This window comes from Myzus persicae, unplaced genomic scaffold (assembly GCF_001856785.1).
Source record: "Myzus persicae strain clone G006 unplaced genomic scaffold, MPER_G0061.0, whole genome shotgun sequence".
Taxonomy (NCBI): Eukaryota; Metazoa; Arthropoda; class Insecta; order Hemiptera; family Aphididae; genus Myzus; species Myzus persicae.
In genome coordinates, this window is record NW_019102577.1 from 264,035 (window position 1) to 280,118 (window position 16,084).

At 34.5% G+C, this 16,084-nt stretch overlaps 1 protein-coding gene across 4 annotated transcripts in view; it reads right to left on the reverse strand.

Moving 5' to 3' along the window:
• The window catches only part of LOC111032597 (transcription factor AP-2-epsilon), a 119,384-nt gene that overhangs the window by 56,919 nt on the left and 46,381 nt on the right, over positions 1-16,084 (reverse strand). Inside the window, exon 1 of one of the 4 annotated variants that reach the window (XM_022312980.1) lies at positions 10,063-10,718. The exons of the other annotated variants lie outside the window; for them this stretch is intronic. Coding sequence (XP_022168672.1) covers positions 10,063-10,338 — 276 coding nt within the window. The 5' untranslated portion in view covers positions 10,339-10,718. Of the gene's footprint in view, positions 1-10,062; positions 10,719-16,084 lie in introns of those variants that run through there. 4 annotated transcript variants of the gene reach the window in all.

Below are 16,084 nucleotides of genomic sequence, written 5' to 3' on the forward strand. Positions count from 1 at the left end.
ATTTCTACGTACACTACCATATACAACACGATTGTCAACACCAAAATGTTTCTCAAACCATCCACGAAATCAAAGTTTTCTCATTTTTTTAAACTCACACAGACAACGAATGTGATTATACTATCGTCGTTTTATTATCACATTTCTAGGCAAGCAATAATTGCTATACGGTTACTCGAGTGTATTTTTTTTCCGCTGTGACGTATCGATTTAGAAGCTGATAATACATATAAGAGAGAACGCGACCTTTATTTTATTTTTCGTCGTGCTTTTTCCAACGTCAGCGAACAAGAAAATAATATTTATGTGCCTTCGAAGGAAAGAAAAACGCATCGGTGTAGAAACCTACCTATATACCTACACTACAGCCGTCGCGTTGCCGCCGCCGTTGTGGGGTTAAACGTGAAGAATTTTCGATAAGAATCATAATATAATAATAATAATAATAATAATAATAATAATAATATAATATATAAACGTGCGTTATAACTTATAATATTCACTATACGCCGACAGACCGTGTGTGTTGAGCATGATAGCTGCAGCAGTGTTTTTTTTATCATTATTTTTTTTTTCTATTGTAAAAACTGTGCGCCGCCGCCATCGTTGGTCAACGCCTTTGGTCTATTGTCATTATATACATTATATTGTTATTATTATTATTATTTGGCGTTTTTCGTCGTCGGATCATTATACTCTCTCGCGGGCTCTCGTCGTTGTCGTCGTCGCTACTGCCACCGCCGCCGTGTGCGTATCAAATGGCGCCCGATGTTAATTAGCGGATTAAAGAAACGGTAGCAGCTATCCCGCGGTTCAAAAACAATGACGCTCTACACGTTGATAATAACACTGGGCAAAACGTACGGAAAAAAGCTGACTGCGCGTGCCGGAGGTGGTAAAAATTCGATTTGGACGGCGGACGAGCGCTCGAGATAAAAAGTATATAAAAAAAAACATAACAAAACAAACACCGCCACCGTCGCCACGGTCGGGAAAGACGTCTATTCAACGGCGGCAGTAGTGGCGGCGGTGGCAGTGGCGGCTCGACGAATAATGATGACGACGACGCGAGCGGTAATACAATGGCCCTAGACGCGCTGTGGAGATCGCTCGGGCTCCTGTGCGACGAAAATCAATTGAAACAATGGTCGTATAGGAAACGTATTATGTATGATAATCATAATAATAGTAATAAATAACAATAATGCGCTCGTCAGTATGTGTGTGTGTGTGTGAGTGTGTGTGTGTGTGTGTGTGCGTGTATTGTGAGGGCGGCTGTGTGAAAATATTATTATCGATCAATATAATAATATATATTATAGATCGATGGCGACAAAAGACCAGTATAATATGTTGAATGATGCAGGTAAAGTAACACGTAAGTTACTCTAACGACGCTACATATTCTTATAGTGTAAACCTATCTACAAGTTGTCATAATTATACCTAAGTGATACTTCATATTTTGATAGTAAAGTTTTGATTTCTTGTATACATTTTATATAAAATCCTTGAAAAAGAATACAATTTTATCATGGATGTATAACATATTGAACTCTAAAAAATATATTTTCAGAAACCCAACAACATTATTAAATTCACGATGTCTTATAAACCGCTAAAGTTTTTATAATATTTTAGATTAGATGAAGTTAATATTTATAGATATAAATTTAGCTCATAAACTTTAATATACATTACCTATAATGAAAAAATCTCCTAAAAGAATACCAAACTATGTTTGTTACATAATACTCAACGTTTACATGTCATCGAAGACAAAAATGCTCAACAATTTTCAATGTTTAAAGAGTGACTTAACTTGGTTATGTAATTTACCCAACACCGAGTGTTGAGTGTAATTGTATAACATCTACGTGCAATCCACCAACAGAATGTCTAAGTATTATTTATATTCTATACGTACAATCAATATTTAATATATTTATATTATATTATCAATAATAACGGATACCGACAACAAATTCCAGGCGACTGTAATTGTCGTATTGTTTCGACGCAGACGTATTACGACTACCGCGATTGATTGAGCCGGATCAGTGAGGGGGGGGGGGGAGAGAGAATTCCGTAATCGGAAAACCACTTCTCCTCCTCGAACAGCCTTATACAATGATAACGTCGTTTTTGCCCACCACGAATCTGGACGATAATTTTTTACGATCTGGTTCAAGCCATGTCATATCATTTTATCATGCACTTATATTATCCATATTTATAGATTTCAGAGTCGCAATTTGCAAAGACAAAATACTTTTATCGCACAAATCTAAAAGGTTTCGTTATAATAATTGTATTGGAAACTTTATTTTTTTGTCTACAAGGGAATGAATTAATTAATTTTTCTATTCGGACCAAGGGACTCATATAAGAAAATTAATCGCGTATAGTACAACGACGATTCCTTTTGACGCGATGAATATATTTCAATGGAAAGTCGGTTCGTTCCGATTCACTATTGTTATCTGATTGAATTTAATTAAAAAACGTAATCTCAAACTTTATTGTTATATTACCATTTATACTACCTGTCCGACTTACGCGCGCACATTATTAACACCGAACTATAACCACGATGAATAAATAATATAATGTAATATTCATTAAGCCTGCAGTATTGAAGTACCCTGGTATAACAGAAAACTCGAAATCCATAAACAGGTCTGAGGCCTATGCAGTCTAATCGAAATTTTTATTTTAATTAAAAACACTATAACGTATTTATATTTAAGCGATTTCCGGGGTGGCATTGGGAATGCATGACTCGCGTCTATTTTCGTATAGCAGCACAGTATTATAACATTGCACCGTGTAACAAAATTGTACGCATAATTCTGAAAATCCTATATTAATAATTAGGTACTAGCGGATTTAAATACAACTATTATCAATAGTGCGTATAAACCTTTCATGTAAGCGAGATTATGTTATAATCAAACGAATATAGGAAGACCCTTGTGCGGTGTGAAATAAGTTGTAATAGAGGGGGGATTCGCGGTTTTTTTTTGATTTTTTTGGAAGTCGATTCGGGCCGGTGGGGAAAGGTCAATACATTTGTTAATCACCGACGGTTATCGATCTCTGGCTAGCCCGAAAATCGTCGTCTTGCGCCTATACAGATGACGTGATGCTGTGGCTTTGTCGGCTGGACGCGGGTACGGTGGGCGGGTTATTTTTTGAGCCGGTTATAAAACTCATATATGTATGTAATACACATATATACCTATTACATATACATGTGTGTATAGTTTGCGTATATATATGTAATACGCGTACGTAGGTACACTCGCGCACATAGATTTACACACTTATACACATATATACACACGCGCACGCGCTTGTGCACACATATTATAATATACGCATATATGTGTATATGTGTATGTGTTGTAAATAGTAAAACTCACGCGTGTGAGTGTACGTTAGAGTGTGTGTGCGTAATGTGTGTGCGTACGGAGTGGTCTGGAATGTTGTCCTAAGGCGAACCCAGAGGCCAGGCCCCCGAAGCGTACGCGTATATATACATTTATACATGGGTACATACATATACAGATGTATACAGGTGGTATCTTCGAACGGGGTCACCGGAGTCAGGATTCAGCGCAAGAGAGAGAGAAAGAGAATATATGGTAAGAAAATGAAAAGAAAAAATACGCGCTCGGCGGTAGTCCATTTTGAGAGAAATCGACGAAAAAAAGGAACGTTTATTATAAAACACTGACGCGCGCGTTAAATGTGGATTACATTTTAATATTTAAGCAAAAATCTGGTTCACATTCCTCGAGCAAACAGGTATTTAATGAATCTGAATAATAATTGCGGACGTCGGAGGCAATCTTAACCAGTGGCGGCTCGTGTATGTTTATATTATTATTATAATTTTTTTTTAAATATTAAACTACATTTTAATATTACGCCGGGTGTCAGATTCGGAATCGATTAACTATATTATATTGACCGTGTAAAACAAACGGCACTCCACACACGACACAAGTGGAAAAGAATTTAAGAAAGTCTACAGGATCATAGAAAGGGATCATTTTGACAAATAAAATATGATTGGAATCTCTATGCATACGTGTTTATTATAACCACCAGGCGGGTTTTCGCGATGTATTATAATTTATATTATTATATATGTGCATAAATGCATAATATTTAAATTATATATTATGTATACAGTGAATTGAACAAATTTGGATCGTGGTTACGGATAAGAATGGAAATAAATTGTTAAAAATGTACATTCACGCGAGTCGGTAGTGTTTCTTTTATACAAACGAACTCTGCTAACAGCGGAGATAGAGAAAATCGAATAAATTATTAAAAACGGTAGTAAGTACTTTCGCAGTCACATACAAAGGCTGTGCAATACGTAAAATACCAGGAAAGTGGTATTTTAAAAATACGAGTTAAGAACCGGTAACGCCTTTTGGAATTATAAATACGACAAATATATATAATAAAGGTATAATATTATGAGTTTATACTACTCGCGTGAGCTTTATATGGTTACCGTTCTGTGTGGTTGCGCATTATGTCGTTAGACTCAAAGTTGTATATAATGAAAAACGTGAAATCGTTTAACGATCAACTTCGAAATCGGCAACCGTCGATTTTAAGTCAGTGATCTTTTGGACGTTAAAACAATTATTATACTTTTCTGAGGCTCTATAAATTGCATAATATACTATATGTTTGTTTTAAACTAAATACTTGTAATTATTTTTTTTTTAATGCATTCTATATCAAACACTGCCAATCAATTATTCATACATAAGTATATTTTATCCATCATATTATCTATAACAATAACGGATCGTTAGTAATCACTTTTGAACATTTGTTGTACAATATACAACAGTAAAACATAACACATAATCGATTTAATCAAATCAGGTGTGAATACAATAAAAATAAACCTACTAAACTTACATGAAATAATATAAAATACTTCTCAGTTTTGAAATAGGTATGTAAATTAATTATTAATAAATGCATGTTAATGTGATGCGAGAAGCCAGGACAGTATAGCTTTTCTTTGTAAACCTATCAGATTGAAGAAACATTTATTAAAAATTTGTCTACAGGTGGGTAAAACACGTATAAAAATATTTTTATTATTTTGTTGATAGTTATTAGTTATTACATATTATTGTTTACTATAATTATCGGTACGGCATATCCTATTAACGTGCTAATCATGAAACTAATCGACTACCAAATTGTTCTTGTTTTTAATTGGATTTTGTAAACTACCTAGCGAGAAGATTTCGCAACACTCTAATACAACATAATAAGTACTTATGACAAACATAACACTCAATATATACGATCATACTCGTTTAATAATTCCACGCACAGAAGTTCACGCTGATAATGTTGAACCAATGCGTATAGAACCAGTAGGTATACATTGTAATGCATAAGAACGAGCAGCAGGCAGCGAAACAAGGAGCCATTATTGTACTACCGCGGTAACAATTGGTTAATGTGGTTGTTTTTCGCATTCTTCGGATTCTATCGTGTGCTTTCGGATTTCCTCGTCGGCCTCGTCCTCCGAGACAGACGCCAAAGATTCCACTCTGCCATTTTCCCCTAATCGAAACATATACGAGACCCGAAAAAAATTAAGCCACTTTTACAGTCCGTGCAGTTTTCAAAGAGAGCCGAAAATAAGACGGACGGACGGATGAAAAAAAAACGACAGCAAATGTCGACGAAAATTGTGCGATTTCGAATTCCACGGCGCGCGGTCAGTGTTCCCAGAATATCGTGCCACCAGACATCGGGTTACCGTTATACGCAGCATCGGGCGATAAGCAGAAATCATCGTCGGCTGACGTTTTATTTCCGGACGGCGCGTAAAGACAAAGTCGCGTGCACCAATCTTCGTACTCATAAGTTATATTATTATTTTACGCCTATATACATATATCGACGTGTTGCGTTTTAGATTTTCCGCCAATTGCTGCAGCTAGCGCGCGCGCGCATCAGCGCTTTCTAAATTCCAGGTATTCACTCCCACAGTTCACTTGGAATGCGTATGTATACATACAGTTGTCCCTTGCCTACATATATACATATATATATATATATATATATATATATATATATGTGTGTGTAATATAGTGTATTATGGTACTTGACGTACTTAGCGCAACGTTACTTATATTCTCGTCTTCCTGTATATACATATAGTGGTGGCATACGTTAATTATATACGCATCTAAGCGTCGCCACATAATGGAACGTTTCGTCGGTTTAAGAGAGATGACTAGAAATGTCACGATGGAAGTTTTTTAGACCGCGGTCGCACAAAAAAGGTCACACGGGTCGATTTCGCGGTAAAAGGGTCACCGCCGGCAATGGATGATGTGGGAACAAACGTGAGTGCAATTGATTCGATATGGAGAGAAAAATAAAACACGCCAATTTAAAGACCATACACATTTTTAGAAAAAATATTGTATTCAATTACATTGTAAATGCGGACAAGTGCGTTGGTGCGCAAACGTTTGGGATGCATATAGTATAATAAGATCATGGCGCGTGCCTATCTATATATACACGCTGCAATATAAATATACGCCCTATTATTATTAAACATCCGTTCTTTATGGCACCGTAAATGATTTTCAACCTGGATTTTTATTCAGGGAAACATTTTAATCACCTCGATCGTGTACTACGGATAAAATATAGACAAATCTCACGTTTTTTGTAAACAGACAAACAGGCGTGATAAACGTATTTAACAAAAAATAAATAAATAATGCTTACATAGGAAAGATATTAAGTGTGAATCGCAGAAAAAAGCCAAACCAAAAAAGATTTAAATATAAAGAACACATGACGTATTTACATAATATTATATCTAGTGTGTTATAAGTTGTACTATAAAATTGTAAATTGTTTATATTGAGTCATTAGATAGTTCATGATATGTATAGAACCTACGGTCAAAAAATATCAGTGTGATGTATATACTACATAAATTACTATACATTTATACAAAAATTACGCAGCTATAAAAAAAATATTATAATAAGCTAATAGAAAACAGGCGGTAGCCTATAATATTAGTGAGTTGTTCAAGTTTGATAAGATGGGAACACACACCAATAGATCACCTTTTGATAAATAGCATTTTTACCACCAAATTATTGATATTTAATTTATATATAATTCGGTACTTACTATTTACCAAATAGTTTATTATTAACCAGTCAAAAAAGGGTATTAGCAAATGGATATATTTTTAGTACTTAAAAATATGTAGTACTTTATTAATGTAACTTGAATGCTTTTTCAAATATTATAACGTAAATATTTAAAAAATAATACAATTGTACATAGCACTCACACGGTCCTTTATCTTCGTGGGCTTTTTTCCGCCTACCATTAAGTGTATTATAGTATGATAGTGGTATAGTTATTAGTTAATGTATCTATACGTGTACCACTATACTTGAATAAACTACACGACTAACTAAATTTAGTTATAGAGAACATAATATCACTGTCATTGATTAGTAGTAAGTATACTATGTAATATTCTATTAAGTAAATTGAATTATTACAAAATACCTGAGGTGTTATGCGATTTTGAACGTTAATAAAATATAATAATACTTACATTCATGTGATACGCAGTAGGTATAACATGAAGTCGATACTCGAATCATTTGTAAACACACCAATAATAGGAAAATCGTCACAATAAGCACTCTTATTTTTTGCTTTACTCGAGTCAATTGTAATATTTTAAACCCACCTTAAAAGAACGTTTCTTGGAAATAGTGAACACATTTACTCAATTTTTTTTCACAAAATACAAAAGAATAGGCATTTTTGTTTTGAATGCAGCGGAAGTCGATCCAAGGGAAAATGTTTTTGGGTCTGAGGAGTTATGTACCTACCTATTCCCTTTTAGATACATTTGTTATATCCCTGAAAGATTTTTACACAACAAACAATTCGAATGGGATGTATTCAACCTAGCAAAATGTTTTTCATTTAACTGAATATTGATACAGGGTACAGAAAAATAACAAAAATTTGGTAGGCCCTGTACATATTATATTATATTTCATACAATGAAAATTAAGTGTTTTTAAATACCCTTTGTGTCTACATAATAACACGAATAGTAAAAATATTTTGATTCTTAGAAGCAATAGGTAGCTATTCAATTTAATGCAAATTCAAGAGTACTAAATGTAGACTCCTATAAACCACGTGTTATTTTAACGATTTAAAAATAGTATTCTGTACCGCAGACTGCGTCTATCAAGTTAAACGTAGGAATTAATCGGTAAGCTTCGAGATCGAGACCTTGACAGTTCGTATACCATTGCCGTTACGGTTGCAGGGCGGTCATTGATACTTGAACGATGTCGTATTGATAAATGGCGCTGAATTTAAAACAGGAACTTTCCCCACATGTGCGCACACACACACACACACACACACACACACACACACACACACACACACACACAAGTAGATTTAATGGTTGGACAGCAAAATCGACGTTGTCAGATGAATATTTGCGCCAACAACCTAACGAGACAGACTTTCTACAGGGGCGGGGACTCTAAGGACCTAAATTGTCAATTAAAAAAAACACTACACAGAAATAATATATTATATTTTTCTAATTTATAGTATTATTTTTTTCATGTTTTTCGATAATCACATAGGTAATATACATCGTATCGGAAATATATACCTATAACCATATGCGTGTAAGTACTACGTAGGTACACTGTAAACACTGCAGTCGATTCGAGAATTGAATATTGAAATAACGGAATGGTTGTAAACTCTGACCTCGAAGACGTCCATCGTGTTTATAAGATTTCTTGACGACCAAACGCAGTTTGCTTTGACACGATAGAAGTCTCTTCAGATAGGTACAGCAAATTTGTTTCAAACAAGGCTTTATACATTTTTATAAACATATAACACCTGTAGTGGACGATGTCCATCAATAATGATTTTAAAAAATTAGACCAGGTTTTAATATAAACTATATACGGTGGTTTAAGAAGACGTATTCAGTCACTATTGGATTTATAAACTAACAATTAATGGTTCATGATTATCATTGTCGTCTATCAACAAGAAATGAGTATTTATACTAAAGAATAATAACGATTCGAGTGATGCGCGAAAAAATGTAAAATCACCACCAGCCATTAAAGTCTCCCGAGTTATTTAAACACAATATGAATCAATAGCGATATTATAGTGTTTATAGCGAATGTTATATAATATATTATAAAGTATTTATTTAAGTTTATGCATACCTATAATAATCTATATACATACATGGGTGCCTCATATACATGGTACCTTTGTGGTAGACTTTTAATTTTAATTTTACAACCACGATGAAATCGTAATTAAAGAAATATGTTATTTTCTATAGCAGGCATCAGTTTCACAACAAATGGTGTAATTTAATCTGATTATAAAATTAAATATTCGTTGAATGTAAATTCTTAAAAATACTAAAAGCTGAAAACGAATATAAGCCCGAATTGATTTTACAACAAGCACCAATGGGAAAAACATAATTTATGTATTTATCATCGGCAGCTCATGTGCGATACCTGCAGAGGAAGAGATCTCGTGCTCACAAACAGACGAAGCCTTTCACTGTATAGTTCACAACTGCAGTGTTAACGGAAGAACGCTATTCGGCTGCGATAAATGAGCACCGAAGAATTCACGCGCTATATAATTTACATACAACTAACTGTCGAAAAGAAAAACATTTTATCATTTCAAAAAACCACCCCAAGACCCTGGGTGTATGATTTTATAAGAACGTTGTTCGACTAGCTAGCACTGCAAACAAATGCTTTTGTAAAATAATATACACCGATCACACATCGACGGGTTATATGGTTGAGGGTGGACGAGGAAGGGGATAAAATCAAGATAAATTGGAGGGGCTGTGTGCGAGTGATAGATATATGATACACACGCAACACGATAATAGATCATTGGAGATCGCGCAGCAGCGACACGTACCTCGTCGTCCGATTGCCTCAGGTCTTCTTCTTCCGGTTCGTCCGGTCGATCGTTCCGGTGCCGGTGCCGCAGGTACACACCGTTGTCGTGGTGCTGAAGCTGCAGCGGGGACAGCGACCCTCCATCTTCGGCAATTTCCCGCTTGCACCGTTTTGCATTGTCGTTGTCACTGCAGTTGTCGTTGTTGTTGTTGTTGTTGATGATGATGACGTCACCACCGTGGTTGTCCATCGAACCTTCGTCGCCGTCCATGACCAGTATGTCTTTGATGTTCATAGCGGAGTATGACGTCACATTATACTTATGTCACGTGGCCGTCGCCGGGGGTAGAGATGTTAATAGGTGTACTTTATGATACGTTTGGTAGGGAAAGGGGATAGTTTCCGACACACGTGATCGTGTCACAAAGATCGGGTGGTGGTTGTAGATACGATGCGAGAAAATGATAAAAAAAAAAATAATAATAATAATAATACAAATATACAGAAAAAAAAACTAGAGTGGTCACCGGCGGAAGGCTCGGAGCTATGTGTACGGTTTGGCCCTGAAGCGGTTTTACCTGTCTCCGTCGTATAACCGCAACGATATATCGATGTGCGTTATATTTGCGCACAGCAATCGATAATCGAAGCGATTTTGTCGGGTATCATAATATGCTGTATACTATGCTACATAATACAAGTATGACTATACCACAACAACGGTGCAATCGATGTTTGTTCGGGTCCAGGTCAAACAGCATCCAACAGGTTTTCGTAGTAGGTACGTATCGTGTCGTAGGCGACGTTTGAGCGCGAGCGCGAGCACACTCACACACATACACACACACAAGTACATTCTCTTCCTCCACCCCGGGCGCCGGAACCACACGAGCGCGCGCATACACACATACGATACCATTATCGAGTGTGTTTGAGGTGGTCGCGGTACATGCAGCGAAGGCCCGAGAGAGATACAGATACACAGTGATTCAAAGAGAGGGAGAGATGAGAACACACAATATAAGTATTAAATTATGTATATGTGTGTGTGCGCGCTCACCTGTTCGCCGCCGTTCAGTGGTCGTCAAAACGAACTCGTGGAGACGTATTATACACTCGTATAAATATTGTACGTACATGTTATGACCTCACGGAAAGCCGAAACTAGGCCGCCATCGACGCCGCCACCGCCGCCGGTTACACACTGTATATTTTCCTTGTCCCATTTATAATATAATAATAACAATATAAGTCTTTTATCGATTCGATACAAAAGATCAGAGATTTGTCCTCATCAAATTTCGCAATTATACTAGTGGATATACACGTATATGTATATAGAACTTGAAACGTCGGCGGCTTGCCTTCTTTTGATCTTCACACTGTTGTAGTGGCCGCTATATGTATCTCATTTAGTCGACGACCAATGGGAATTTCGTTAACGTTTTTCGTGAACCTCGTAACAGTATGTAAGCATGTACGTATTGCTGTATTACAGGCAATATGTCACATGGTCGAATCCGTTAGCGCTGGCGCTCCAGTACAATCATGTATATTGTACCTTTGATTGAAAATGATAATGAGGTACTTACAATGTACAACACTGTTCGTAAAAAATTGTGTAAATATCGTACAGTTCCATTTTAACCACTGAATGCATTCCAAAAAAATCATATTTCCAAATTGACAACAACACGAAGTAAATGTATTAAAAAATTAAAAATTAAAAGAACGAAAAATTATGACGAACATTTTAATTTTTACCATCAAAACTCAAAATATTGATAATTTAAATTTGTTAGTTATTATCATTACAATATTATTTTTACTATTTTTATATCCGAAAAGATAACTGGGCCTCACTGAGTTTAGAGCTTGTGTAGAGGCCCAGGAGTTATCTATGTTTTTACAATACATAATTGTAAGTATCTATATTTTATGATCACAGTTAAAAAAACCAACTGGTGAATCGCTTATCCGTCCATAATAAAAATTATTAAATTAAGAAAAATTTAGTTAGTTAAGAAAACTCTCAGGTCACGGGAATGTTCTAAGTCTCAAAATAATGATAAATTAATAATTTTTATACACACGCAATTACGCAAGTAGCAATATAAAACACATTTTAACCAGACTTAGCTAATTCTGTCTACAAAGTAACCAAAGAATACGTGATTTCATTATAAGTTCACTATAGTCTCGCTAACACAATTCGTTTTGCTAGTATAATCAATGTATATCTGCTAGTGATTATTTTCAACCGTTAGAATATAGTCGATCACGTTATATATAGGTACACGTGTAGTGTATTATAATGATTATTTCGGCTGAGTATTTATACATAATATATATTGTTATTATTATATACTATTATAACGAATTATATATATACCTACTGCCACCGCTGCCCACGCACGGTTTTAGCGTGCACCCATTTCTCATAACCCCACCCGCGCGTCCCGTCATATATCGCATTGTATACGATGGTGCACCGTTAACCCTGGCCAAATTAAACACAAACATTAATAATTACATATTCCGTCAGACGGACGACGAATACTACGTGTGTAGCAGAGTTATAATATCGTTATTACTGTACCACCTAACATAATACACAGCACGCTAAGAGTGTAGAAAATAATAATGATGATAATCACACGACAAATTCAAGTTAAATTTTGAAACGATAAAACAGTCTTAACCGTCTCACAATGCAGACTATTTATCTATATTTTCAACTTTTCAAGTCGTGGGTAGTCGGATTTGAATTGTATGAGCGTCAAGTATATATATATAATATTATATTTGTACAATTTATGTAAATTTAAAAATAATAAGGCTGCAGAGAAAGCGTTTATATATATTACACATATACACAGTTATACGGTTAATAATAATAATAATTATTATTATAATAATATATACACTGACACTTTATAGGTAGGTTTAAGGTATAACTCAATTGCCGATTGAGCATATTTTGATATCACATTAGTATGGGTATTGTGGTGGTCCGCCGCGAGAATAATATTATGATTGCCAACGTGAATACAACGAGCTACTCGTGGCACTGGATACTGAGTAGGTAATCAAATAACAATTTATTTACCGCACACGCATTTTGACCGTCGTCAAAAACAGTTGAAAATGATCGTTAACGTTTTTATATGAGTTTCATAAATACAAATGTTATTCCATTGTAGGTACACGATATATGTAAAAAAACAATTTGGTAATTATAGTGAGAAATAAAATATTATTATTATCTACAACTGTATGCAATCTTATCGTTGAATTCGCTCTTAAAATCATTAACATTACAAGTTCGACAAAGATAAATAGGTTATCAAACCAAGGGATTACGGATCGATGACACTCTGTGCTTAGTAGGTCTTTTAGTCTTTATATGTATAGACTCTATATTATAGTGATGTGACGTGTATTAACGTATTATAAAGCAGTATTATTCATGTATAGCTTAAATGTTTTAAGTACTTAATTGGTAATAAATACAAAGTAGTAAATATGTATAACTAGTTAGTAAAAGACAACAACCGTGCAGGGAATGAAAAAAATATAATACAATAGGTATAAGCCAAACTGGTTGCATTAATAATAAATAGAAATTGAAAGGGTATGATGATAATATTTTAAGATAAAGTAGGGGAATATAATTTAATTTTGGTAATACAAATTTCAAGGAAATTCCTCAATAATAAGTTCAAATTTATTTAAATTCTTTGTACTTATAGTACATTATCTCTACATTATATCTGAAGGTATACATCTGAGTATGTACTTTCATGAAGTTATTTGTTGCACTGAGAGGGTCTGAGAAGTGAGAGTATGTCGTTGTATTATGTATGTCCGTTAGAAAACGGAATTCTTGAATTAAATTAATAGCCTTTAGAATCACCACTGATTTTGATGTATAAAGTTTAAGCTTGCGCTTGATGTATTTATTTTTTCACCACTGTTGAAATGACAAATTGCATGAATAAGAGCAGATAGTTTTGTAAATTCGGAGTGGAATCTGGCCATGATCAAGATTGCTAACTTCAATTTTTGATACAGGAAAGTTGAAGTACAATACAATAATGTGTGTTGTTACTTGTTTGTCGAGTGTCATACACTGTTGTCTGTTTGTATAAGTATATAGATACGCATGTTATATTTTAATAAATAATAATGTACATAGTAACACCATATACACTGTAAGTCTATAAGTAAATATGTTCGTGGAATTAAAATGTCAGAAAAAATTCTAAAAATTAGAAATAATGTAATAGTTAATAAATCCGGGATACATTAAAATATTGAATATCATATTGTATTGTATAGTCACCATATTTTGATCTAATATGTTAAACTGTAGATAATATAAATTTTAATATAATAATACTTAATGAATTATTATAAGTCTAATTGAAAACATTAATCAAATAGTGTATTTATAGGTCGACGTGGACGCTAAGTCGCTAAAGAGAAAATAACAATTGTACGCCGATTGCAGCAGGGATCACAATGAGTGTACTAGCTATAGTCTATATTCAATATTCATGTACATACGAGTTAAGTATTTGTTAACCACATAGGCTATTATGTTTTAATACAGTTTATACAGACCTTACACAAATACTGTGCTGTCTATATAAAACTACTAAATATTGGCGTCAAGTGCTTTTAATTTACCGAAATTCGTACACAATTTACTATACCATTAATGATTACCAAACTGTTAGTTGGTACACGGTTAGTAATTAGTATTTATTTTACTAAGGTTGTATTTACATTTTTAAATCTATATATACATACCTACCTAAGACTCATACAGCATTATTATACATTTATACGTACTTAAAATAAGCAAAACGCCCATTATTATTATTAAAATGTGTATAATGCATCACAAAATATTATATTATGTTATGCTAAAATGTATTTGACGACTTATAACGCGTCTATATTCTTATACAAAAGTAGTTATACTCGCTATATAAATACAATACATTTTAAAGAACGGGTGGATATGTAACAAAGTAAAATCTATATTATTGCCTGCAGTGAGAATAATTATATATTTTACTGTATAATTAACTGGTGTAGTGATGTGCATCTTACCTTGACGCGCCACCCTCGACAAACATTCGGTAATCCGGCGAAGCGATTCGACGGAACGAAAACGACGAGACTAGCAAATATAACGTATAAGTATAATATTATAATATCACATTACCGGAATATCGTCGCACTTCACCATCTTTACTATATTATACGCACTACGATCGACCACGAACCAGATGACACAACGGACGTGAAAAAAAAAATCACCGGACATCGACGAAAATATTCTTATTTCTATGACTGGCTGAAGGAAAATGTTGTGGTTACCGCATAACCGAGGCGGCCGACCTTACTGCAACCGTGGTCAAAGGCGCAGCTTGTACCGTGGTCGTCGACGTACGGCATGTCAGCCCGCGGTTTTGGAGCTTCACAAAAATGCTTTGTTCACCTTGAAAGTTTGTTGCCGTCAAAACCGTTATCACACATAGATTGACTTTCGGATATCTGTGAGTTAAATATCTAAGAATCTAGGTCCTAGATTTATACATAATGAAGTCGGAGGTTATGTTGCATATTATTATAATAAATATTTTGCAATTTATTTCCTTTTATATCTTGGGTGTAATAATAATAACGCTTTAACGAATAAATCTAGTTTTTATTTTTTAATTTATCGACTTTCGTCGTGAGCTATATATTCCAACCGCGCAGTGGCAGCAGTAAGTATCTAATTTTATATATATATATATATATAGGTACATAATTTAATAATTATACACCTATTTCACACGCATATGTGTATTATGTATTATTATTATTATCATTATTACTATTGTATACCGGCATGAATTAAACATGACGTAAATAATGCACAGTAGCCGTGCCTGCCGCGTGAGCGAAACGCTTATAATATTATACACATACGCATTAGCGTCACGTCGGGTCATATAAAGTGTTTCACCGAGCTGTTATATATT